Raw genomic sequence first — 27,118 nt, forward strand, 5'->3', positions numbered from 1 at the left:
TAAATTGAGATCCTGACCCCCTAGGGATGCTACCTGCCAAGTTTGACAAAAATCCATCATGAGGTTTTCAGGAAGAAGATGAAAATGTACAATTCAGGCCCCCATTTGGACCCTTCCAACCACCCCTCCCCCCCCCCCCCCCCTACCCAAGAGGGGCACCCCTGGATCTCCTATGAACAAACTTGAAACTACAGTCATTAATGTACTCACTCATAGTATTATCTCAGCTCTATAACTTCTGATTCTAGAGAAGATTTATAAAGATTCCTTCATTTGGGGGGTTTGGGACCCCTGGGGGCCCCCTGGGTGGGGCATGGTGCCCATTTTAACAAATTGAGATCCTAACCCCCTAGGGATGCTACCTGCCAAGTTTGGTGAAAATGGGTGATGGGGTTCTCAAGAAGAAGATAAAAATGTACAATTTAGGCCCCATTAGGACCCCTCCTCACCCCCTCCCCTGGGTCCCAAGGGGGGCACCCCTGATTCTGCCATGAACAAACTTGAAACTACAGTCATCAATGTACTAACTCATAGTATTAACTTAGCTCTATCACTTCTGGTTCTAGAGAAGAAGATTTTTGTGGATTCCTTAATTTTGGGGGGTTTGGGCCCCCTGGGGGCCCCCTGGGTGGGGCATGGTGCCCATTTTAACAAATTGAGTTCCTAACCCCCTAGGGATGCTATCTGCCAAGTTTGGTGAAAATGGGTTATTGGGTTCTCAAGAAGAAGATGAAAATGTACAATTTAGGCCCCATTAGAACCCTTCCCCACCCCCCTCCCCTGGGTCCCAAGGGGGGCACCCCTGATTCTGCCATGAACAAACTTGAAACTACAGTCATCAATGTACTAACTCATAGTATTAACTTAGCTCTATCACTTCTGGTTCTAGAGAAGAAGATTTTTACAGATTCCTTAATTTTGGGGGGTTTGGGCCCCCCTGGGGGCCCCCTGGGGGCCCCCTGGGTGGGGCATGGTGCCCATTTTTACAAATTCAGTTCCTAACCCCCTAGGGATGCTACCAGCCAAGTTTGATGAAAATCGGTCTTGGGGTTTTCAAGAAGAAGATGAAAATGTAAAAAGTTTACGCACGACGCACGACGGACGACGCACGACGGACGACGGACGACGGACGACGGACGCCGGACGACGCACGACGCACGACGCACGACGCACGACGCACGACGGACGCCGGACGAAGGGCGATCGCAATAGCTCACTTGAGCCTTTGGCTCAGGTGAGCTAAAAATTCTACGATTATCCGATTGCCGTCATTTTCACTGCTGTGTTCTGCTAATATTGCTGCAATGCCACATTCAATTTTATCATTTGCTACCCTACAAATGTAATCAACTACTCTACCGATCCTTTAGGATATGAACTACATCATAGTTGATATAGCTCTTAATAAAGTGATTTTGAAAACTTTTTTTCATTGAATCTTATAGTCCATCAAGCTTTTTAATGATATAAAATACTTGCAGTGTATGACATCACATGCGCATACAAAAAGCAAAACATAACACTTTTTAAATATTTCTTAGCTGGGTAGAGAAAACGGACTTAGGAAGATTTGCTGCTTGATCAAAGATAATGTCAGTGTGGGAGTCGGTCAAAATTCTAGGGAGCCTTCTTTGAAATTCAGCGTATAAACAGAAAATACACTTGTGTTCACTTGGTTTGTTTACAGATTAAGCCTTTCACTACAGCAGATACAAGCATTGTCTGCTGTATGACTGTGTATGTATGGTCATACTGCTTATGCAAGAATTACCCAAATGCATCCTACGCACTAAACATACCTTCTATGTGATGCAGCCAGTGGCAACCCGATTGATAATCGTTTTGCAGTTTTGGTCCACAAACGGCTATTTATTTGAAAATATTGTTACCATGGCAACACATCGATTGATGACGATAAAAGATGAAGTTTGCACAACTTTATTTCATAGTGGTCATGTATGCCAAACTTCGTAGAGTTTTTGTGTGTCAATAGAAAACTGAGAGCTGTTTGAATATCTACAGCCAGTTGGATTTCTGAAGCTTAAACCTTCTTAGAATATGGCGTGTGAATCGAATTCATGGATTCCCATTACACAACAGCATCATGATTATACCCATTTCATTGCTATGACCAATCCCCTTCTTTTTGTTATGGAATAACATTGTATGAAGCAGGCGCTTAGTAAAATCTCACTTGTGACAGGTCCACAAAGTGCTCAGCCTCTTTCATGGCCTTCGCTCTAAAGGCAGTATGGTCATCTGCACTCAGGGCATAGCAGAAGATTTCCACTTTGTCCTTGCTATGTTTCCCTGGGATGCTTTGCATGAGGTGTGAGGTGGGGTGGTTGCCAAAGTCTGAAGAGACGTATCCAATTCGAAGCCTGCCCCCACTCTGGGTCAGGTCACGTGGATGATTGTAGGCAGGCTTGTGCAGGACTGTGATCTGTAACAAGTGATTGATCAAAGTGTAGTTGTTGTATACATTAATCAGCCTTTTTTGGGGGGGAGCATAACCTGAAAAAAAAAACAAAAAACACCATGTCGCTATGGTGACTGATATGCCTCCACCACAATGCATGGTTCTCCTAATATAGTAAGTCTTGACAGTGTTGAGACGATAGATTCACTTCATTGGCAAAAAATAAAAAAATAAAATGACATGTTTGTCACAATTGCGTTGTGTTTACTTTCCTTTACTGTAAAAGTGGTTTCTTTTGCGTACTGTAAAAGTGGTTTCTTTTGCGTACAGAAACTTTCGTGGTTTCCATCGGTGTGGACTTTTTCGCGTGTGTTTAAATTCGCGGTCAGTAATGATAGTGTTGTACAAGCACTATTGTACTAAATTTCATAATACGGTGACAATACCTCAAGCCATTTCCAAGATAAGAAGAAAAAAATTATCATTGCATTTTCACCAACCTTTGACTCTCACATGTTCCAAACCCTTCCAAGAAAATCTTATTTCTGGTAATACATATTTACACACCATGTTTTAAGAAAATTGCATGAATATTGGGAAAATAGTGAAATTTTGATCATTTGACATTGACCACATGACCCAAAGAATCCCAAGAAAATCACTGACAGGCAGTACTCACATATGTACTAAGTTTCATGAGAATTCCTTGAGCCATTTCAGAGACATGGAGAAACTAGAAATGTCGCTATGGCGACTGGTATGCCTCCGCCATAATGCATGGTTCTCCAAATAGGTCTATAGCACAATGTCTTGACAATGTGTGATGACAGTTTCACATAACTAGCAAAATATTAAAATGACAGGTTTGTCACAAATGCATCGAGTGGTCACTTTCCTTGCACTAGGTTTATTTGGATGAATGGCTATACTGTCTTAGAGTGCAGGTATTTGGGGATTTGTACCCAACTTTTGACCCTTTTATAAATTTAAAGAAAAAGTGAACTTTAGCACTTTCACTTGACCTTTGACCTTTTGGCGAGAAACTTCCAAGAGAATCTGTATTGGGTAACACATACATACGCTAAGTTTCAAGAAAAAATCCTGCAGGCATTGCATAGCTAGATAAGAAAGAAATAATGATATTTGATGAGTGGACCTTGACCTTTGACCCATGACCCCTAAATTCCCTACATGATCACTGCCAGTCAGTACGTGCATATATACTAAGTTCCATGAAGATACCTTGAAATATTTGTGAGATATGGAGGAAAAAGTGAAATTTCAACACTTTCACTTACCTTTGACCTCATGACCCAAAGCTCTCTCTGGGGAATCTTTATTTGGTAGTTCATATATACACCAAGTTTCAACTAGAAATGTCGCTATGGCGACTGGTATGCCTCAGCCATAATGCATGGCTCTCCGAATAGGTCTGTAGTACAATGTCTTGACAATGTGTGATGACAGCTTCACATAACTGGCAAAATATTAAAATGACAGGTTTGTCACAAATGGATTGAGTGTTCACTATCCTTGAACTAGGTTTATTTGGATGAATGGCTATACTGAAAAAAGTGAAATTTTAACATTTTCACTTGACCTTTGACCTCATGACCCAAAGCTCTCTCTAGGGAATCTTTATTTGGTAGTTCATTTATACACCAAGTTTCAAGAAAATACCTCCAGGCATTGCATAGATATAGGGGAAATAGTGAAATTTTGAGCATTTGACCTTGACTTTTGGGCATTTGACCTTGACCTTTGACCTTGAGCATGTGCGCTTATAAGTTGATAGGCACAACTTCGCCCACTCATACATATACATGCCAAGTTTCATTATTATCTCTAACAGTTTATTAGATATGCTGTCCACAAAATTGATTACGGACCGAAGGACGGACGGACGGACAACCCGAAAACATAATGCCTCCGACAACATTTCCTGGCGGAGGCATAAAAAAAATACCTCCAGACATTGCATAGATATAGGGGAAATAGTTAAATTTTGAGCATTTGACCTTGAACTTTTGACCTTGAGCATGTACGCCCAAAAGTTGATAGGCACAACTTCGCCCACTCATACATATCCATGCCAAGTTTCATTGGGATACCTCTGACAGTTTTTTAGATACGCTGTCCACAAAATTGATTACGGACGGACGCTACGACGGACGGACGGACAACCCGAAAACATAGTGCCTCCGGCGACACTTCGTGGCGGAGGCATAAAAAGTGAAATTCTAGTATTTTCACCCTGACCTTTGACCCCATAGCCCAACTTTCTTTACAGAAACTTTATTGGGTAATACATACAATACAGTTGGTTTTAATACCTTCAGGCATTGCATAGACATGGGAGGAAATAGTGAAATTTTGAGAATTTGACCTTGAGCATATGCATCCAAAAGTTGGTAGGCATAGCTTTGTCCACACACATTTGTGACCCGCTACAACAAAATGATCCTAAAGTCGGGCGAGGTCGATTATTTGAAAATTGCATGACACAATTTCCTGATCTTTCTGCTTTAAATTGATATATAACACGTCTTATAAAAATAATCGGCTGCGGAGATATCGATGTTTAAAAGAGAGCATGTCAAGACGTCTGGGAAATTACTGTTTTGAGAAAAGCGCCCTAAAAGTTCTCCTTGCGACGCAATCACAATCAAGAGACACGCAAGTCAGTATTCACCTCCGGACAATAGAAGTTGGGCCCTAGCAACCCCCGAAATGCTCATTCAAACACAGCGTCAGCGGTCTCCTCACCGACCAATCAGTGACCAGGATGTCAGGAGAAGCAGCTAGGCATAGCGCAACCCGCCCGCACGCACCAGTCGACTGGGCAGTGTGCGAGCTTCACGCTTCGGTTAGCGGCAAGCAGCAAACTGACCAATGAGATCACTCAGGTCGTTGTTAGGGGCGGAGCCTATGTGTGGCGCTCAATCCAAATGTTCGAACCAGTTTCTGCTTCGTTGAAACGCCAAAAAAACATGGCCCAGAAAAACGCTTTTTTTTGGTCTTTCCTTTCATCATTTTGCTTCAAAATTTCGACAGATGATAGAAGACATGTCAGACTCTAATAATATGTCAAATTCAGAAAATCGTAAGTTTTGACCAATTTTGATGCTCTAACTTCAAACTCGATTTTCACGGCTTCGACCGTGCGCGACTTTAGGACCATTTTGTTGTAGCGGGTCACATTTCATTAGCCGGGCTATTCAGGTAGATGATACAGCTGTCCAAAAAATTCATTACGGATGGATGGAAAGACAACCCGAAAACATTATGCCTCTGGCGATACTGCCCATGAACAAAGTAGCAACTACTGCCACTTATCTACTTACTCACAACATTACCTAAGCTTATTACCCCCTCCACCCCTCCTCGCATTATGCCCCTTGGAGCCCCCACGTTGGGGAACAGTGCCCATTTGCACAGATATATATTTTAGAACCCTGGCATTAGTCCCTCCTAAATTTGGTAAAAATTTGACCTTGCGTATTCAAGGATACAAATATGAAGACTGGTCTCAATTTAGTATCTCCCCCCCCCCCCCCCACACACACACACACACACACACACCTGCAACTCAAACTACCATCACTAATCTAAATTACATCTAGTACTACTGTAGCTTATTGATTTCAGAGAAGATCGTAAAAATTCCTTAATTTGGGGGTTTTGTCACTCTCCCTCCCCCCCCCCCCCCCCCCCAACGCTTGGGCACTGTGCTCCAGGGGCCCCTCTCCCAGGTGGAGAATGGTGCCCATTTGTACAAAGATACCTATCACCCATGCAATAATAAATGCTAAGTTTCGGTGAACATTTGACCATGCACTCTCAAGAAGATAAAAATGTACAATCAAGGCTCCAATTGGACCCCCACCCCCAATCCACCATGAACAAACCTGTCACTACAGTCATCAGTGTACTTACAGTATTAACGTAGCTCCATCACTTCTAGTTCTAGATAAGAAGACTATTCAAGATTTCTTAGTTTCGGGGGGTTGGAGCCCTCCTGGGGACCCCCAGGAGGAGCATGGTGCCCATTCGAACATACCAAGATCCTGTCTCCAGAGGGATGCTACCTGCCAAGTTTTGGTGAAAATCCATCATAGTCTTTTCACAAATTGATGACAATGTACAATTCAGGCCCCCATTTGCTGGTTCCTTTTTTCCAATGTTTGTTAAAAATGAAGATCAGCCATTGCACTGTTACAAATTTCATTTGTAAAGGCAGCAGACAAATTGAAGAAAACTCATACCTAAAGACTCAACCACTTTTTAATTATCGAGGATGGTAAGCATTGTTATGGGCAAGAAAAAACGTAATACTTGATACGCGGAACTTAATGATGCTCTTTGGTATCAAATATTTGCTCAGAATACCGATTTGTCATTAACTGTGTAATTAAGTCCTCTCAGTGATGAATGCGCATTGATACGTATTTAAGACTTTCCCCACAAAAATGATTGCTGACATGGTAGTTAATGAAGTCCCAACTTAACCCTATTTCAACTGGGCTATTTGAGACCAAGTTTTTGCTGGGGGGGTCAATTTGACCCCCCCTTCAGATCTTGGCCGCCGATCGCGCAATCGCCGCAAAATTTTGCCTGAACATAGAGCCGGATGTCAACTACAAGATTACATGGTCATACAATAGAAAAACATTGATTTTATATTTTTCAATAAATTATGCAAATTTACGCATGAAATCATATTTTCACCTACAACTCCATCAAAAAGAATGAAGGATTGCTAAATTTTTGTGTCAGAGTTCCTCAAGACACATCAAACAATTTTCTTGTAAAATATAGCGCAATCAAAATCAGTTTCTTTTGTTTTTTATTGTTTTGTTAATTTCTTATGTATTTTACTGTTTTTTTGACCTTTTGTATTCAATTGTTTTTTTGCCAAAATTTGTTGCAGGCACTATTTCAAGCTTATCTACATTAAAATTGATTAATTTCAATGTTCAAAAGTTGAAATAATCTAATTTATATCAATTAAACTAAAAAACACAATTTGCATTGGATTTGCACACGAAATCATGAATTTGAGCTGTTTTCGGGTTGACACATGCATATGCAAAACATTGCATAACTTCAGAACGGTGTACCCAGACATCGCAAATTTGGTCTCAAAATATGCAGGAGACTTCAATGAAAAAAGTCACGAAAGGACGTGGCAAAATCTTTGCGCGTTGCAGAATCGTGGCGCGAAATGTCGGGGGGGGGGGGGGGGTCAATTTGGCCCCCCCCCCCCCCCGTTAAAATAGGGTTAAGCTTTCAGAATACCAATTCGCTAATAAGTGCTCATCAAATGCTAATTAAGCCCTCAGAACATGGCCCCTCGCTATTATCTTTCAAATAACTTTTTACCCTCTGGCACCAGTATTTCACCTACCTTCTCTAGGCAGAGGTTGCCATGCCTTGCAGCAATAGCTTGGCGGAAGCTGTGAGACAATGGGTACAACATGCTGTGGTGTGGATGAACAGAGGGGAGCCTATTCTTATCCAGCTGGTCAGCTACAATGGACACCAGTCTCTTCATCCTTGCTTCATAGTCCGTCCAGTCACACACAATCTTAGGGATTGCAGATACAGAAAGATTACATTACATTAGTAATAATGTGCAGATTACGTGTGGTTTTCTGTAGATTTCAGTCATTGTGCACAACCACGTATTCGCCCTATTTGGGGCCTTTGCGTGCCTATGCGCCGAAAGTATGTGGTTTGTTAGTGATTTTTGCGTGATCTTTCCGTAGTTCTTGCGCAATTCATCAGTGATTTTCATTGCGTAAATCAGCGAAAAATTGTCGACGGACAAGCATGCACAACCAAATTTTATGCGTGATTCATGCGTTTACGCGACTTTTGGGCTGTGTGACCGAGCCCTTAGTTCACACTTTTCCAGTGTGTGCTTTCTTTCCAATATTTAGATAGGTTAGGAGAGTCCATTTGAATTGAGTTATACATCATTCTAAAGCTTAGAGTCTGCTCTTCCAGAATCTGCCCTAAACTTAAAATCCATATCTGGCGAGTTTTTGTTGGTTTTGTGATGCAGGTTCACATTTGCATCCGCGCACGTGTCAATTTCATGGATGGGGCCCTAGGATTTGGAACAGGGACAATTAGACACTGTGCATGCTGGAGCCACATGTTGGAATTGGTGAGAGCTGGTGAGAGCTTCCTGCCAGCACAATCTTGACGATCTCAAAGCTAAAGCTTCTTGTGGTCTCACGCTCAGCAAAACTACATGTTACTTCTAAAAATTCGAAAGAACTTTACCTCTGAACTATGGAGTTGCTCTGATTACTATTTTAGTTTATTTGTGATCAACAGTCATTTGTTTTCTGGTCGTAAAAGACATATAATGATTCCTTTATCGAACGCAAACTTCCGTTCACTGTAACCGAGCTAGAAACACAGTGCATGCATTTCACACATCGGCAACATGCACAGCTGGCATCAGTATGGATTATCGTTGTGGCAGATACTGACTGATTATGGTACAGGGTAAGGGAAACTGGAATTCATTTTACAAATTATGTTTTTGAATCCACAGAAAATCAACTCAAATGTTGTACATTACATGTAGCACCAGTTCGACCTTATAAAATTGGGTGTACTTTTGCATGTATGTCAGAACTTTGCTGCGATTCTGTTTTACCTGTATATAAGGCGCACCCCTAATTTTTCGTATTTCCAATGCCAAAAAAAGTGCGCTGTATACATGAGTTTTTACGGTACTTAAAAAATATGACTAGGCATTAAAAAAAAAAAGAAACTAGAAATGTCGCTATGGCGACTGGTATGCCTCCACCATAAAGCATGATTCTCCTAACAGTTTGGTTTTCACGCCACATGGAGGAAATGTTCACTTTTATCTTTTCACTGTCAGCAGTGTGCAGCAAACTGGAAATCCACATTCTCTGTCTAGCTACCAACTGCGCATAACCAGTTCAGCTTTAATCTCCGTGTCATGGTCAGAAAGCATGCCATCTGGGACCTGTTTCATAAAGCTGTTCGTAAAGTTACCAACAACATACGAATGACTGGTGATCAGTTCTGATGTGCTATACTTATCAAAATTTCAATAATTCAGCACAAGAACTGATCACCAGTCGTTCGTAAGTTGTTAGTAACTTTACGAACAGCTTTATGAAACACCCCCCTGATCTTCTGTTAATACAACTTACTGAAAACCTTGTAATAAATTATATGAAACAATCATATATGTTACATATGTTTTATAAGCTATTACTTACTTGTAGACAATGTGCTAAGTTGCAGTAAGCATCAGGGAAATTTGGTTTCAACTTGAGAGCTGTTCGATAGGATTCAATTGCTTCTGGTATACTCCCCGAGTCCTGGAATTAAAAATAGAATAAATACATTTAAAGATACTTGTTCACTAAGCAAAATTAGAAAACTAACAAAATTGGAAATATCACTGAAGGTGATACGTACTCCCATCTAATACATCTGTACGGGTACACAGCCGTAAAATAACAAACAGTGACATAAGTATTGTTACCATGGCAATGTACTACTTATGAAAAATGTCCTGCACAACTTCACATTGAGCTCATGTGAAAAAAATATATATTTCAATTGCTAACAAACAGAAGAAGAATTTCAGTAAAAGCATTTTCATGATTTTTTTTTTTTTTTTTTGGGGGGGGGGCATAATGCACTGTGATGACGATCCATTTTCTTCTACACTCAAAAGGGATGGTACATTTTTGGTTGAGATGGGACTTGAGGTTTCAAATCTTTGTTTGATGATTTTTTTGAGGTAATGGGAAACCTCTTATGAAATATTTTATGTTTTTTTACATTCATGAAGTGGTTTCTAAGTATCTCGCAAAAAGTTAAAAGCTGACTACTATACCATCCCTTAACCCTATTCTAACTGGAGGGGTCAAATCGACCCCCCTCTCGACATTTCGCGCCACGATTCCGCACAAGGCAAAGATTTTGCCGCGTCGTTTCATGACTTTTTTCATTGAAGTCTCCCGCATATTTTGAGACCAAATTTGCGACGTCCGGATACACCGTTCTGAAGTTACGCAATATTTTGCATATGCATGTCAACCCAAAAACAGCTCAAATTCATGATTTCGTGTGCAAATCCAATGCAAATTGTGTTTTTTTGTTTAATTGATATAAATTAGATTATTTCAACTTTTAAACATTAAAAGTAATCAATTCTAATGTAGATAAGCTTGAAATAGTGCCTGCAATGAATTTTGGCCAAAAAACAATAGAAAACAAAAGGTAAAAAAACAATAAAATACATCAGAAATAAAACTAGAAATGTTGCTACAGCGACTGGTTATACCCCCGCCAAACAACATTTCATAAGCTTTGGTAAAAAAACTGAGGAAATAGTTAAATCCGCAAGATCTTTCCTTGATCTTCTGCCATTAATATGCCGTTACCATGGCAACGTACTTTCGGGTACTGTCGAAAAATGCGTCTTGCACATCTACAACCAAAGGCACACATCTGTACCAAGTTTCATGGAAATTGGGCAAAAACTGAGGAAGTAGTTTGCAACACAAAATTTTCCATCATTTTGGCTCATAATATGTGAGCTGTTACCATGGCAACATACTTTTTGTCACTGTCAAGAAATGTGTCATGCTGACCTATATCCTAAGACAAACATTTAATATGAATTCCATGAGAATTGGAAGAACACTGATGAAGCAGTTTTGCCATGAAGCATTTTGCCCTATATTTTACCAATAACATGCCGTTACCATGGCAACGCACTTTTTGCCACTGCGGAAATATGTGTCTTGCACATTAACATATTCAGATGAACATCTGTACCTAATTTCATAAAAATTGATCAAAAACTGTGGGAGGAGTTCGCGACGCAAGATTTGTACCCATTTTTGCCCATAATATGCCGTTACCATGGCAACGTACTTTTGGGTACTGTCAAAAAATATGTCTTGCACATCTACAACCCAAGGCACACATCTGTGCCAAGTTTTATGGGAATCGGTTGAAAACTGAGGAAGTAGTTCGCGACGCAAGATTTGCAACGGACCGACCGCCCGCCCGACCGTCCGCTGATTCCTATATACCCCCTTCAAACTTCGTTTGGCGGGGGTATAAAAAAAACAACAACAAAAGAAACTGATTTTGATTGCGCTATTTTTTCCAAGAAAATTGTTTGATGTGTCTTGAGGAACTCTGACACAAAAATTTAGCAATCCTTCATTCTTTTTGATGGAGTTAGAGGTGAAAAGATGATTTCATGCATAAATTTGCATAATTAATTTATAAAAAAAATATGAAATCAACATTTTTCTATTGTATGACCATGTAATCGTGTAGTTGACATCAGGCTCTATGTTCAGGCAAAATTTTGCGGTGATCGCGCCATCGGCGGCCGAGATCTTAAAGGCGGTCAAATTGACCCCCCCCCCCCCCCCCCCCAGTAAAAACTTGGTCTCAAATAGCCCAGTTAGAATAAGGTTAAACACTTCATCCTGCACATCTCTGCATCAAGTTTAACAAGTGTACCACATTTGATTTGCACCACTTAAAAAATTGTAAAAGTTCTATCTTCAAAGAATTCTCATTTGCGGCCATAATAGACTGTTACCATGGCAATGCAATTCACCGCTATTAAAGGACACCCAAACCCAAAGAGAAATGTGCGGATTGAGTGAAAAGCAGCAACATTAGTAGAACATACCAGTGAAAGTTTGAGGAAAATCGGACAATTGATGCAAAAGTTATGAATTTTTAAATTTTTGGTGTTGGAACTGCTGGATGAGGAGACTACTAGAGGTTATGTTATGTGTGTACAACAATATAAAGAAAATATGAAGGGAATTCCACAAAAATTCATTTTTCATGAAAATTACAGGGTTACACATTCCATCAACTTGATACCGACATATGTTAACCCTAACTAGGCTGGGCTATAAAAGGTAGATAATAGAACCGGGGGGGCTCCAAGGCCCCCCTCCAGATCTCAGCCGTCAACCGCGCTACTGCAACGAAAATTGGCACACACATTGCCTGTGACGTAATCTAAAATACTGTGAAGTTGATTTTTCAAAACAAATTATCATTTATGCTACATTATGCTAATTTATGCATAATGATGCATAAAATCAGACTATATGGTATAAATCTCTACACTAAGTGAAGCTCAAAATATGCACATTTTTGTGTAAATATTCTTTTTAGTGTCCTTAGCAAATGCAAGAGAAAATAAATCGTGCCATCAGGCACATTTCTCAAGTATTTTACTGTTTTTAATTTCTTACATATTTCTTTGTTTTTTGGATGAAATTTATCCGCGACATTGTTCCAAACATGAAAATATGTTATTGATTGATTTTAATCAATAAAACCCCAAAATAATCATGCTTTTATGAAATTTGCCTGTGAGCCCAATTTGCATTGAAAGTGTACATGAATTCACGTTTTTGAGCAATTTTTGGTCTGACGTGCATGTACATATTTATGCCTAACTTCGGAACCGCAAATTTGGTGTCAAAAGATGCGGGAAACTTGAAAGAAACAAGAGACCCTGGGGTCTTGCGCTCACCCGAGTATCGCAAGTTCACCTTCCATGCATTCTTGCAGACTCTTACCTGATAACATTGGAAACTTGTGAGTGGGGGTAGCTTTGAGAGCTGGGGGCATGGTGCCCATTTGCATATTTCATCACACTGGTAAAAATACATGCCAAGGACACTGTCCTTTATAGAATGTTGGATTATGCAATTTTGAAAAAAAAAAAAAGAGAGACTTAAAGCCCTATCACTTTTGATTCTAGAGAAGAATATCATTGAATATTCCTTTAATAATTTAGGACATTTGGACCCCCTGGGGCCCCCAAGGAAACCATGGTGCCCATTCCAACACTTTCAGATCCTATCCCCCTAGGAATGATACTTGCCAAGTTTGGAGAAATCCATTATGTTCTTTTCAGCTAAAAGATGAAAATTTAGGTCCGCGTTTGGTCCCCCCCCCCCCCCGACTCGGGGGAGGGGGGGGGGGGGGGCAACCCTGGATCTGCAATAAACAAACTTGGAACTACAGTCATCAATGTACAAACTCAAAGTAACTTTGCTTTATCACTTCTGGTTCTAGAGAAGAATTGTAAACATTCCTTAATGTTGGGCGGGGTGGGGGGGGGGGGGGGAATAGGCCCCCTTCAGTCCCCCAAGGCGAGCATGGTGCCCTGTTGAACGAATTGAAATCTTAACCCCCTGGCATGCTACCTGTCAAGTTTGGTGAATATTCATCAAGGGGTTTTCGACAATTATGAACATGTACAATTTACATCACCATTTGGATCCATCCCACCCCACTCCCTTGGGTCCCAAGGGGGGGGGGGGGGGCACCCTTGATTCTGCCATGAACAAACGTGAAACAACAGTCATCAATATACTGACTCATTGTATTAACCCTATTTTAACTGGGGGGGGGGGGTCAAATTGACCCCCCCTCGACATTTCGCACCATGATTCCGCAACGCTCAAAGATTTCGCCGCGTTGTTTCACGACTCTTTTCATTGAAGTCTCCCGCATATTTTGAGACCAAATTTGCGACGTCTGGGTACACCGTTCTGAAGTTATGTAATGTTTTGCATATGCATGTCAACCCAAACACAGCTCAAATTCATGATATCGTGTGCAAATCCAATGCAAATTGTGTTTTTTTGGTTAGATTGATATAAATTGGATTATTTCAACTTTTAACCATTGAAATTAATCAATTCTAATGTAGATAAGCTTGAAAAAGAGCCTGCAACAAATTTTGGCAAAAAAAACCAATAGAAAACAAAAGGTCGAAAAAACACATAAGAAATTAACAAAACAATAAAAAAACAAAAGAAACCGATTTCGATTGTGCTATTTTTTTACAAGAAAATTGTTCAATGTGTCTTGAGGAACTGACACAAAAATTTAGCAATCCTTCAGTAATTTTAATGGAGTTATAGGTGAAAATATGATTTCATGCGTAAAATTGCATAATTTACTAAAAATAGAAAATCAAAATTTTTCTATTGTATGACCATGTAATCTTGTAGTTGATACCCGGCTCTATGTTCAGGCAAAATTTAGCGGCGATTGCGTGATCGGCGGCCGAGATCTGAAGGGGGGGGGGGGGGGGGTCAAATTGACCCCCCCCCCAGTAAAAAGTTGGTCTCAAATAGCCCAGTTAAAATAGGGTTAACTTAGCGCAATCACTTCTGGTTCTAGAGAAAATCTTTAAAGAGTCCTTACTGGGGGGTGGGGTGGGTTGGCCCCCCCCCCCCCCCCCCCCCCCCCCCCCGGGGGGGGGGGGGGGGGGGGGGGGGGGCCCAGGTGGGGCATGGTGCCCGTTTGATGGAATTGAGATTCTATCCCCCTCAGAAGTCTACCTGCCAAGTTTGGTGAAAATTCGTGAGGTTTTCAAGAAAAAGCTGAAAATTTATAATTTAGGCCCCAATTTAGGCCCCTTGGGGCCTCCAGGTGGGGCATGGTGCCCATTTGATGGAAATGAGATTCTATACTGTTACGAATTTGCCCATGTAATCACTTAACAATGTGGTCATCATGTTTTATGATCATGTGTATGCAATCACACGTGCACGATCGCAAATGTTTGTAAACACTACCGGTTACGTAATCTCCTTTTGAGTCAGTCGTTTTGAACCGCAGCCTTACACACTTCGCCCAGGTTGAGTTTAATGTTATGAATATATTAAGCTGGGCGTGCCTGACGGAATTTTCCATGTATGTAATATTGCTCATGTAAAAAATCCATTGTTCGCGTCAGTCGACAATCAGACTCCGGTTAGAGAGGACCGTTATAACTTTCTCAACGTCCCGTCCATGGTCTTGGGAGAAATTGCTCTCCCTGAGACAAGTATCCTGCGGACTGAGTTAAAGTGCTTAATAGCAGGATAATCCAGGAGACGCCAACCTGCTTCTAGCCCGTTTCCCTTCGACGACGACGGCGTCGATAGGTTTTCGTCGACTTGGCCAGGCGAACCACCAGGCGGTCTGGAGCCAACGCCCACCTGTGATTCCTGTGATTGCTACACGGCAACTAGTGGGAGCCACGCCGAGGTCAATCCAGGGCGTCGAGACTGTGTGAGTGGCAATGCGCACCTGGCAGCCAACGCCCTTTTACCCGGCGTAGTCGCGGAGCTGCAAGCTGACCTGAGTGAGATAGCGTCGCCTGCTGATTCGACGACGTCCCCGTGCATCGACGCGCTCTCCACGTGATATGATAGCGTCTGGCGTCGCCTCCCCGTCACGTCGCAGATGAGTTGGGCCCCGACGTTGGTTCTGTTAGGGTAAAACCCTGGCCAGGTATCACATAATCTGTCTTTGACTAACTTAAAGTTAATTCAGTTATCATTTGTTGAAACGATCCAATCTAACATTCAATTGTTATGGTTAATTTCGCTGTGATGTTTTGAACAATATATTCCGGTTGGAAACTGATTGTTAAGTAAATTCCTAATAAAGATCCGGAAGATTTGTTCATTTGAATTCACTGTGACCGCCTTGCATTCATTTGTGTGACCTTGACCTTGACCGACTGTGACTGCTACACGGCAACTAGTGGGAGCCACGCCAAGGTCGATCCAGGGCGTCGAGACTGTGTGAGTGGCAACGCGCACCTGGCGGCCAACGCCCTTCTGCCCGGCGTAGTCGCGGAGCTGCAAGCCGACCCGAGTAAGATAGCGTTGCCTGCTGATCCGACGACGTCCCCGTGCATCGACGACGACGCGTTCTCCACGTGATATGATAGCGTCTGGCGTCGCCTCCCCGTCACGTCGCAGATGAGTTGGCCCCGACGTTGGTTCTGTTAGGGTAAAACCCTGGCCAGGTATTACATAATCTGTCTCTGAGTTATCTTTTGTTGAAACGATCCGATCTAACATTCAATTGTTATGGTTAATTTCGCTGTAATGTTTTGAACAATTATCATTATTCCGGTTGGAAACTGATTGTTAAGCAAATTCCTAATAAAGCTCCGGAAGATTTGTTCATTTCAATTCACTGTGACCGCCTTGCATTCATTTGTGTAAACTTGACCGTAACAAAGTGGGGGCTTGTCCGGGAAGCCGAATTTCGCAAGCCTTATACAGTATATTACACTGTCCAATTAAGTCTATATAGGCTTGTTCTTGTGCTCTCGTTGTTTTAAAGTTGCAAAGTTTGCAGTCAAGCTTTCATTGCTGTGTTAATTGTGGAGTAGACTGAACCATGTCTAGGGAATTTTCAGTGCAGGATTTTGGACGGTGATGTTTCTTTGCCAAAGATTAAACAGTTGAGAAAGGCTGAATAGAAAGAGGTGACATGACACTATTGTTCCAGGAAGGGACATGTTAAGACACAATGTTGGAAGCTACAACGGGATAGTAAAAAGCAGGGTGTCAAACCCGTACTTGCAGTTTTAGGAGAAAGAACTTGTGCTGCTATTTTTGTGCATGACCGTCTTGAAATAGTGTATAGAAATATTAACCCTGGAAGTGTAGATAACATGTCCGAGTGTTACCATGGCTTCATGTCAAAGGGTGTGGTTTCTTGGCAGTCTGATGACGGTGCAGTGCAGTCGGTGAGAATCCTGCGGGACACCGGAGCAGCACAGTCTCTCCTTGTAGGTGATGTGAATAAATTGCCTGCTGATGGCTCATCTTGTGCTAGTGCACTGATACAGGGTATTGATGGAACCTACGTTTCTGTACCTTTGTATAGGATACACTTGAAGAGTGACTTAGTCACTGGAGTTGTTATGGTTGGTGTGGTTCCCGGTCTGCCCATGGATGGGGTTGATTTGTTGATGGGGAACGATTTGGCTGGGAGAAAGGTCTCAGTCTCACCAATTGTGTCAAGTGATCCGGTAGTTGACCATGAAACTGAAAAGTTGCTTGAAGAATTCCCGGATGTATTTCCTGTTTGTGTGGTGACAAGGTCACAGTCAGGTCAGGCGAAGCAAGACGAGGCAGATGATTTTGGGTCTGTAGATGACTCTGTTCGGTTAGCAGACACGTTTTCTGCTAACTTCGATGATGTTTCTGCTCAGTCTAATGATGACAAGTGTTGTCGTTCTTCCCTGATTGCAGCGCAGCAAAAAGATCCAACACTTGAACGTTGGCTTCTTACTGTTGTTTCCGAGATTAAAGCTGCTAGTATGCCGGAGTGCTTCCACAGGAGATCCGGTGTGTTGATGAGGAAGGGGCGGCCCCCCTGATAGACCGGCCAGTGTAAGCTGGTCAGTGGTATAGCGAATAGTGTTGCCAGTGTACTATCGTAGGGAGATACTGAGAGTTGCTCAGGAAATTCCTATGGGAGGTCACGTTGGCATTAGGAAAACTCAAGCAGGAGTGTAGTTTCCCGTTAAAGCACAAAGTAGGATGGGAATGTTCATTTTTTTTTTTGTGTAAACGTCTCAAGTTTTGGACACATGGCTAGTCTCCTTCCCGCCATCTTTTTTTTTTTGTGAGTGAAAAAGAGGAAGGGATAATTGAAATCATGAGAAATACTAGGTTGTGTCGCATTTCAAGCTGGAAGGATTGAAATGAATTTGAACGAATGGACAAACAATGTTCAAATGTTTGTTTGTTTTTGTGGAAGGACACGATACCAACAAAAGTATTTTGTAAGGTAGACATAAACTGGCCCCTTTTGAAATATCAAAGGTGTTTCCTTTTAACAGAAAATGTTTACAGTAGTTACTCCACTAACTGTTACCGGTACTTGTATGGAAACATTATGAGCAAACATGATAGAGGATTTGTAATGCAGGTCTGTCACAATACAGACAGAATGCCAAACTTATAGCAAAGCGAAGAGATGATGCTGTGAAACACATGCGATAATGTTCCCGTGTTATTATAATCCGAACCGGTTAAATAATGTATATTGTGTGTGCATTTAAGCCATTACATTGTGAGTGATGACTTACCCTAAGATTTAAGAAGTTCAGAAATAGCCGATGTTTGTTATTTGTTACAAATTATGCACGATGATGGAGTTGAAATTTGTAACGTGTTTTGATATAACGAAAATATTATTTTATAGCAACGAAAATATTACTTCAGAGCAATATTTTCTCTCTTAGGGGTGGGGGTGTTACGAATTTGCCCATGTAATCACTTAACAATGTGGTCATCATGTTTTATGATCATGTGTATGCAATCACACGTGCACGATCGCAAATGTTTGTAAACACTACCGGTTACGTAATCTCCTTTTGAGTCAGTCGTTTTGAACCGCAGCCTTACACACTTCGCCCAGGTTGAGTTTAATGTTAGGAATATATTAAGCTGGGCGTGCCTGACGGAATTTTCCATGTATGTAATATTGCTCATGTAAAAAATCCATTGTTCGCGTCAGTCGACAATCAGACTCCGGTTAGAGAGGACCGTTATAACTTTCTCAACGTCCCGTCCATGGTCTTGGGAGAAATTGCTCTCCCTGAGACAAGTATCCTGCGGACTGAGTTAAAGTGCTAAATAGCAGGATAATCCAGGAGACGCCAACCTGCTTCTAGCCCGTTTCCCTTCGACGACGACGGCGTCGATAGGTTTTCGTCGACTTGGCCAGGCGAACCACCAGGCGGTCTGGAGCCAACGCCCACCTGTGATTCCTGTGATTGCTACACGGCAACTAGTGGGAGCCACGCCGAGGTCGATCCAGGGCGTCGAGACTGTGTGAGTGGCAACGCGCACCTGGCAGCCAACGCCCTTTTACCCGGCGTAGTCGCGGAGCTGCAAGCTGACCTGAGTGAGATAGCGTCGCCTGCTGATTCGACGACGTCCCCGTGCATCGACGCGCTCTCCACGTGATATGATAGCGTCTGGCGTCGCCTCCCCGTCACGTCGCAGATGAGTTGGGCCCCGACGTTGGTTCTGTTAGGGTAAAACCCTGGCCAGGTATTACATAATCTGTCTCTGAGTTATCTTTTGTTGAAACGATCCGATCTAACATTCAATTGTTATGGTTAATTTCGCTGTAATGTTTTGAACAATTATCATTATTCCGGTTGGAAACTGATTGTTAAGCAAATTCCTAATAAAGCTCCGGAAGATTTGTTCATTTCAATTCACTGTGACCGCCTTGCATTCATTTGTGTAAACTTGACCGTAACAATACCCATAGGGATGCTACCTGCCAAGTTTGGTGAAAATTCATTGAGGCGTTTTCAAGAAAAATATGAAAATGTACAATTTGGGCCCCATTAGGACCCCTCCCAACTCCCCCCCCCCCCCCCCCCCCCGGGTCCCAAGGAGGGCAACCCTGATTCTGCCATGAACAAACTTGAAACTACAGTCATCAATGTACTAACTCATAGTATTAACTTAGCTCTATCACTTCTGGTTCTAGAGAAGAAGATTTTTAAAGATTCCTTAATTTTGGGGGGTTGGGGCCCCTCTGGGGCCCCCCAGGTGGGGTATGATACCCACTTGAACAAATTGAGATCCTATCCCCCTAGGGATGCTACCTGCCAAGTTTGGTGAAAAATGGTCAAGGGGTTTTCAAGAAGAAGATGAAAATGTAAAAAGTTACGCACGACGCACAACGGAAACTGGACGAAGAGCGATCGCGTTAGCTTAAAAAGTCATGAAACATGGCGATACATTGCGCAGAACATTGAGGGGGGCCCTAGGGGGAGCATGGAGCCCAGATGAACAAATGGAGATTCTAACCCCCTAGGCATGCTACCTGCCAAGTTTGGTGAAAATTCATCTCAGGGGTTTTGACATATGTGACGCGCTACAACAAAATGATCCTAAAGTCGGGCGAGGTCGATTATTTGAAAATTGCATGACGCAATTCCCGAATCTTTCTGCTTTAAATTGATATATAACACATCTTATAAAAATAATCGGCTGCGGAGTTATCGATGTTTAAAAGAGAGCATGTCGAGACGTCTGGGAAATCACTGTTTCGAGAAAAGCGCCCTAAAAGTTCTCCTTGCGATGCAATCACGATCAAGGGACACGCAAGTCAGTATTCACCTCCGGACAATAGAAGGTAAGCCCTAGCAACCTCCGAAATGCTCATTCAAACACAGCGTCGGCGGTCTCCTCACCGACCAATCAGCGACCAGGATGGCAGGAGAAGCGGCTGGGCATAGCGCACCCCGCCACCACGCACCAGTCGACTGGGGAGTGTGCGAGCTTCACGCTTCGGTTAGCGGCAAGCAGCAAACTGACCAATGAGATCGCTCTGGTCGTTGTTAGGGGCGGAGCCTATCTGTAGCGCTCAATCCAAATGTTCGAACCAGTTTCTGCTTCGTTGAAACGCCAAAAAACATGGCCCAGAAAACGCTATTTTTTGGTCTTTCCTTTCATCATTTTGCTTCAAAGTTTCGACAGATGATAGAAGACATGTCAGACTCCAATAATATGTCAAATTCAGAAAATCGTAAGTTTTGACCAATTTTGATGCTTTGACTTCAAACTCGGTTTTTACGGCTTCGACCGTGTGCGACTTTAGGACCATTTTGTTGTAGCGGGTCACATATAAACATGTACAATTGAAGTCCCCATTTGGACCCATCTTACCCCCCCCCCCCCCAATATTTACACTCTTGGAATAAGAGCGCAAGACAAAACATATGTATTTTTTATACAGAAAATACAGAGCAATGAACACCAGAATACACGAGACTGAAAGTAATTCCAAAGAGTATGCATGACTGCCTGCCTTTCATCTGGTAATGACCATTCAGTGAATATTGGAACCATGCAATGGCTCAGTGAAGATATTCCCTTTGCATTTGTATTATCTCTCAACACACCTTGTGTACAGATGCTAGATTGCTATGTGCATCTGCAAATGCCGGATTTATCTGGATGGCCCTGGTGTAGCACTGCAGTGCTCCCTGGATATCCTGCATTTCCTTCAGGGTGTTTCCCATGTTGGAGTAGGCATCTGCAAATGTTGGTGATATTCTGCAGCAAAGAAGAGATGTGTTGAGGGTACAGACAGCTCACTGTAACTCACCCTAAAATGCCAGTTTTTTACAACAATTTACTATGGCCACTGCTTAGCAAATCAGCCCTGCCTATGATGATGAAAGACTATTCCAATTTTAGGCCTACTTAAACAGTAGTCTACTTAAAAAATTAGTCTGATAAGAAAGAGTAAAATATTACAAGTTAATGGGCCGTTAACGATTGCCCCGACACTGTACAAGCATGCTAACCTGGAAACATTGAACTGCACATTACTTGAATATGAGACCATTCTGAAGCAAATAATTTTCATACAACAATAGATATATAATATACTTTTAAATGAATCCCACAACGATTGGAACAATCATCCCCCAGCATTCCCACTGATTCCCGCTGATCAGTTACCAGCCATCCCCTTTAATAATCAGGCTATGCTAAAACTGGAGGGGGGCAGATCCCAACCCCCTCATCTCGGCCATCAGTGGTGGGACCGCATCAAAATTTGGCACATGTGACACCCACGTTTGGTTTGTATCTGTATTTCAACATATTCAACAATTGTATATACCAAACTAGAAATGTCGCTATGGCGACTGGTATGCCTCCGCCATAATGCATGATTCTCCCAAAAGGTGTATAAATGTAGTACAATCTCTTCACAATGTGTGATGACAGTTTCACACAACTGGCAAAATATTGAAATGACAGGTTTGTCAGAAATGTCTTGACTGTTCACTTTCCTTGCACTAGGTTTGCTATAATTGTCTTAGAGTGCAGGTACATGTATTTGGGGAATTGAGAATTTTAACTTGACTTTTGACCGACCCTTTTATAAGTTTATGCATTGAGTAATTCTAAAGGTATGAAGAAAAAGTGTGATTACAGCATAAAATAGGTGGGGTCAGCATAAAATAGGTGGGTTGTTTTTTTTCGCATTTTAGCCTGGCCTTTGACCCTTAACCTTTGACCCTCTGGCAGAAAATTTCCCAGAGATTATCTCCATAAGGTAATACATGTATATGTGATATTAAGTTTTAAAAATACATTGCATTGCATATATACTAGTAGTAGTATATGAGGGAAATAGTGAAATTTTGAGGAGTTGACCTTGACCTTTGACCCCTATTAACCCATGACCCCTAAATTCTCCTTGCCAGTCAGTACATGCGTATGTACCAAGCTCCATGAAGATACACTGAACTATTTGTGAGAAAAGGGAAATTGTAACATTTTCACCGGACCTTTGACCTTTTGACCTTATGACATGAAACTCTCTCCGGAGAATCTTTAAGCAGTAGTACATTCATGTCTACACTAAGTTTCAAGAAAATACCTTCGGGCATTGCATAGATATGGGGGAAATAGCAACATTTTTAGCAAGTTTTACCAAGTTGGTGAAAGTTGCTTCATCCAGTTTCGAGTTATCACGTAAACAGATAAATTTTAGGATTTGACCTTGATCTTTGACCTCTGTCCGATTTCACTCAAAACCTTATCAAATAATTGTCCCATCATACATCATCCCTGGACAAAGTTTGGTGAAATTTTCTTGATCCAGTCTAGCGCTATCGCGTAAACGGATACAATTTCACGATTTGACCTTGACCTTTGGCCTTTAGCCGATTTCACGATTTGACCTTGACCTTTGGCCTTTAGCCGATTTCACCCAAAATCTCATCGAGTAATTGCCCCATCATACTTTATACTTGGACCAAGTTTGGTAACATTCCAGGCAATATTACTCCAGTTATCGCATGAACGAATGCAGTTAGCATATTCCTGCGTGCTTTGGCAGAGAGATCACACCAAGGAAATTCAAAGTCTTTTGTTATGATAATGAGTTTGGCACACCAGTCCCCATAAATAGCGCGTATTCCCACTATTCGACATCTTTTCTTCGTGTGTTCGGCAGAGAGTTAGTTTGCACAGTGCAGGGAGGTGAGCACCTCCCTGCACAGTGCAACTGCACATTAAAAGCTTCGCTTACTAATCTTTTTCGACGTGTGACAAACCTGATACAGAAGACAACGCTTCACAGCCACCGGTAACGGGGCTGTAGGTCAGGTAGAGCTGCAGTCTAATTTTTTGGCACAGAGTAGTGAGATTGATTTACTGAGCACTTTGTGGAGTCAATCAGCCAGAATTCTGCAACCACTCACCTGCTCAGCCACGACCCGAAGGCGGAGTTCGAGAGCAAAGTGCAGGCAGCACAGCCCGTGGGAGGCAGTGCAAATGCCGCGCTCATAGAGCTGGAAGCAGACAATTTGTGTGAAGGCCCTGAGGAATTCGGCCCAGCAGTTTCTGATGGATTGACAGCTGACAAGGCAGTCACATTGCCCCCCTGAAAGGAGAGCGTGGAAAAGAGAATCCATGCACTACTGTACATGACACCCTCGACGCCCACTTTCAGTGTCGAGTGCACCGAGAGTCGAGAAGCAGAATGTGCACCACGATCCCCGGGAAAACTGTCCAGCTGACAGTAGTGCAAAAGCTGCAAAAGACGGTGATTCAGTTAATGTTCACTTTAGTAAATGCTAAAATCACCCGGGAGCTGCAGACAGCAGCTAGGGAGCAACGGTCAGTCAATTCAGCGCCTGTCGCTTGACTGGCGGTCGACGGAGTTACTCTGTGCGGTGACATCTCGTGTGAGATGAACATGAGACCCGAGAGGAGCTCAAACTTGCTTTCAATTAAAAGTACAGGGGCATAATAATTTATGCAGTAGATCGATCTCCGTAGGGAAAACGCTATTTGGGAAAGACTTGCAAACAACCCTGAAGAATGTTGGTGAGTCCTCCCTCGTGGGCCAAAAAGTCACTTTCTCCGACCGACCGCGTCGTCGGGCGTTCGGTAGCAGGCGGATGGAACATACCGTCACATTTTCCAGCAACACACCTTCTAATGTAGAAAAACTACTAAGTCCCCGTTTACATGCGGGACTCTTCAGATTTTTCAAAGAGATGGCACTAATCTGGAATTCTCTTTCATTGTTCCAGAAAGGGGCAACATCAGAAATTTCCCCAGGGGAAGTTTCATTTCTGTCCACTATATTCACAGTTCCAAAGAAAACTGGGGATCTCAGACCCTTCATTAATTTGAAAAATCTGAACTCGTTCGTTCAGTATGAGCATTTCAAGATGGAAACTTCGAAATGTTAAAGAAATCCTAATCAATGCAATCCGACTACTTACCGTCACTGGATCTCAAGGATGCATTTTTTTCCCATTCGTATTCAGGAAGATTATCAAAAGTATTTGTTCTACGTGGAATGGTCGTTTTTATTGTTTTACTTGCTTGCCTTCTGGGTTAAGTTCAGCGCCAAGGGTATTTACTAAAGTAATGAAACCCGTTATTGCTTCTCTGAGAAGTAGAGGCATGAGAATAATGATTTATTTGGACGATATTTTAATTTTTTGCCCGCTCTAAAGAGGAGAGTATTGCTAACACGAACTGTGTCATTGATTTGCTGACATCATTGGGATTGTCATTAATTTTGGGAAGTCACTAAATCTCCCCTACGACATCTCTGACCTATTCAGGCTTTAATTTGGTGGCAAGCCATCTAGACGAAAAAATTGACAAGATAAGGAATCCTGGGCATCCTATTTTGTTGTCTCCCTCGACAAAAATTCGAGATTTAGCAAAGTTTATTGGTTTCTTCTTCATTTGATCCCGTACCGACGGGTTGTTGGCACTATCGTGTTCTAGAGTCGTGCAAAACCAAAGCACTGCAAGAGTCAGGTGGTAATTTTAATGCATCCCTTTAATTCAATAAACAATAATGCCACTGAAGAAATTCGTTGGTGGCTTTCCTTGCCATGCAAGGAATTTGGGTCCTGCATCGACATTCTTGTCATCCATTGACAATTCGTACAGATACCAGCATCTCCGGGTGGGGTGCACTCTGTGTGAATGATAATTCCTTTGCTCAAGGTGTCTGGTCTAGAGAGGAAGCTAATTTGCATATCAATGCACTAGAATTACTGGCTATTCCTTGAGGTACTGTAAAACGAGAAATGTTCGCGTGCATTTTAATTTCGCGAATTTCGCGAGCGTGAAGATTCGCAAAATTAAAATGCACGCGAAAGTTCTTTTGTACACTATATGCATTGAATGCCAGTGGTAGTTCGTGAAAATTTCATGCCGCAAAAAAGGCCATCAGCTCCAATTTCCGAAAAATTCATGCCGCGAATATATCATGTTTTACAGTATTGCCTCCCTGTGCGACACCTCCCATAACCAACACATTCATATTAAGTCAGATAACAGTGCAGCTGTCAGTTACATCAGGAAAATGGGTGGTAGTATTCCATTACTTAATAAGTTGTCACATGACATTTGGGCGTGGTCGCTGGGTCGCTACTGTTGGCTATCTGCTTCCCACTTGGCTGGTGTTCCTCATATAGAAGCAGATAATTAATCTATCTCGGAGAGATATGAAGAAGGAAATTAGTCTTCATCCTGATATACATCTTCGTTGCTCTCGTCTATACCTTCCTTCAGACCCGAGATTGATCTTTTCGCATCCAGTGCCAATAGGAAGTTGGTTAAGTACTTGTTCTTGGGAACAAGACCCCTAAGGCTATCGACAAGACCCCTAAGGCTATCGATGCCTTTTCAATATCATGGGAATTTTTACTTTCCTACTATGTTTCCTCCACTTTGCCTACTTTCCAGGGTCCTTCCCAAGTCCGCAGGGACAATATTAACTGCCAGAGAGCAGTCTCGATTACCCCTTTTGTGGAGGACACGATCGTGGCGCCCGCTCACCCGCGATCCTGATAGCCCCACCCCTCCTACCAAGGGACTGCCTGGTTCCCCTTCCCATTCCAATGCCCGCGCTGAGGTTACTCGCCTGACCCAGGGAGATATCTCTTCCCACCTCCCTGCCTGACCTAGCTCAGCGAACGTTGGCGGGCATCAGGAATTTCAGAGCACACTTCCGAGCTCATCACAAATTCTTGGCGCAAAAACACCAACAAACAGTATAACTCAGCTTGAAAGCAGTGGATTAGTTGATGCCGCAAACAATTGCTTGATCCATTTACTTCATCTATCACCAATATCGTAATATTTTTGTCTGACCAGCATGTGTTAGTGAAAATACAGTAAAGTAGACTCGTATCGATCAGCCTTGTCATCTGTGCTGCCCTCTCCTGACAGGTTTCCCGTTGGAAAGCACTCATTTGCCATACTACCTGTGGTCGCAACTTCCATGACGTAACTCCTTAACTGTCTGGCTTCATGCCTTAAGATATATATGACCGCTCCGAATGAATGACTGATAAGTTTTCTGCTCTGTGCCATGTTAGTGGAAACGGACGTTGAGTGATTGTGTGAATGTTTGGATACTGCCTCGGATACTCTAAAAAGATGTCGAATAGTGGGAATACACGCTATCTATGGGGACTGGGGTGTCAAAACTCATTATCATAACAAAAGACTTTGAATTTCCTTGGTGTGATCTCTCTGCCAAAGCAGGCAGGAATATGCTAACCCTCTTCATCTTGTACTTCATTGTTATTACTAGAATTCCAATTATACTTCATAATATTATTCGCATAATCTAGGAATTATACAACACCTATTTAGAATGTAGCTATCCGATTGGTCGATTGCCCATCATGTGACATTTAGTGAAAGGTTCCATTGCACGCTCTGGCTGTCTCAGCTGTGCAATTTTGTTTGACCAAAATGTTCCATTGCATGCGCTCTGATGTCACAATAAACAAACATGTGCCACACG

General features: G+C 42.3%; 1 protein-coding gene across 1 annotated transcript in view; it reads right to left on the minus strand.

Moving 5' to 3' along the window:
- LOC139714924 (UDP-N-acetylglucosamine--peptide N-acetylglucosaminyltransferase 110 kDa subunit-like) overlaps nucleotides 1-21,397 on the minus strand; it is a 48,160-nt gene extending 26,763 nt beyond the window's left edge. The window contains exons 1-4 of the mRNA XM_071626571.1: nucleotides 21,213-21,397; nucleotides 9,691-9,792; nucleotides 7,827-8,006; nucleotides 2,195-2,443 (exon numbers count right to left, since the gene is read on the minus strand). Of these exons, the coding sequence (XP_071482672.1) occupies nucleotides 2,195-2,443; nucleotides 7,827-8,006; nucleotides 9,691-9,792; nucleotides 21,213-21,332 (651 nt within the window). The 5' untranslated portion in view covers nucleotides 21,333-21,397. The remainder of the gene's footprint in view (nucleotides 1-2,194; nucleotides 2,444-7,826; nucleotides 8,007-9,690; nucleotides 9,793-21,212) is intronic.
- Between the last annotated feature and the right edge of the window lie 5,721 nt (nucleotides 21,398-27,118).

This window comes from Diadema antillarum, unplaced genomic scaffold (genome assembly GCF_040938485.1).
Source record: "Diadema antillarum isolate AM-2024a unplaced genomic scaffold, OU_Dant_1.0 seq00002534_RagTag, whole genome shotgun sequence".
Lineage (NCBI taxonomy): Eukaryota > Metazoa > Echinodermata > Echinoidea > Diadematoida > Diadematidae > Diadema > Diadema antillarum.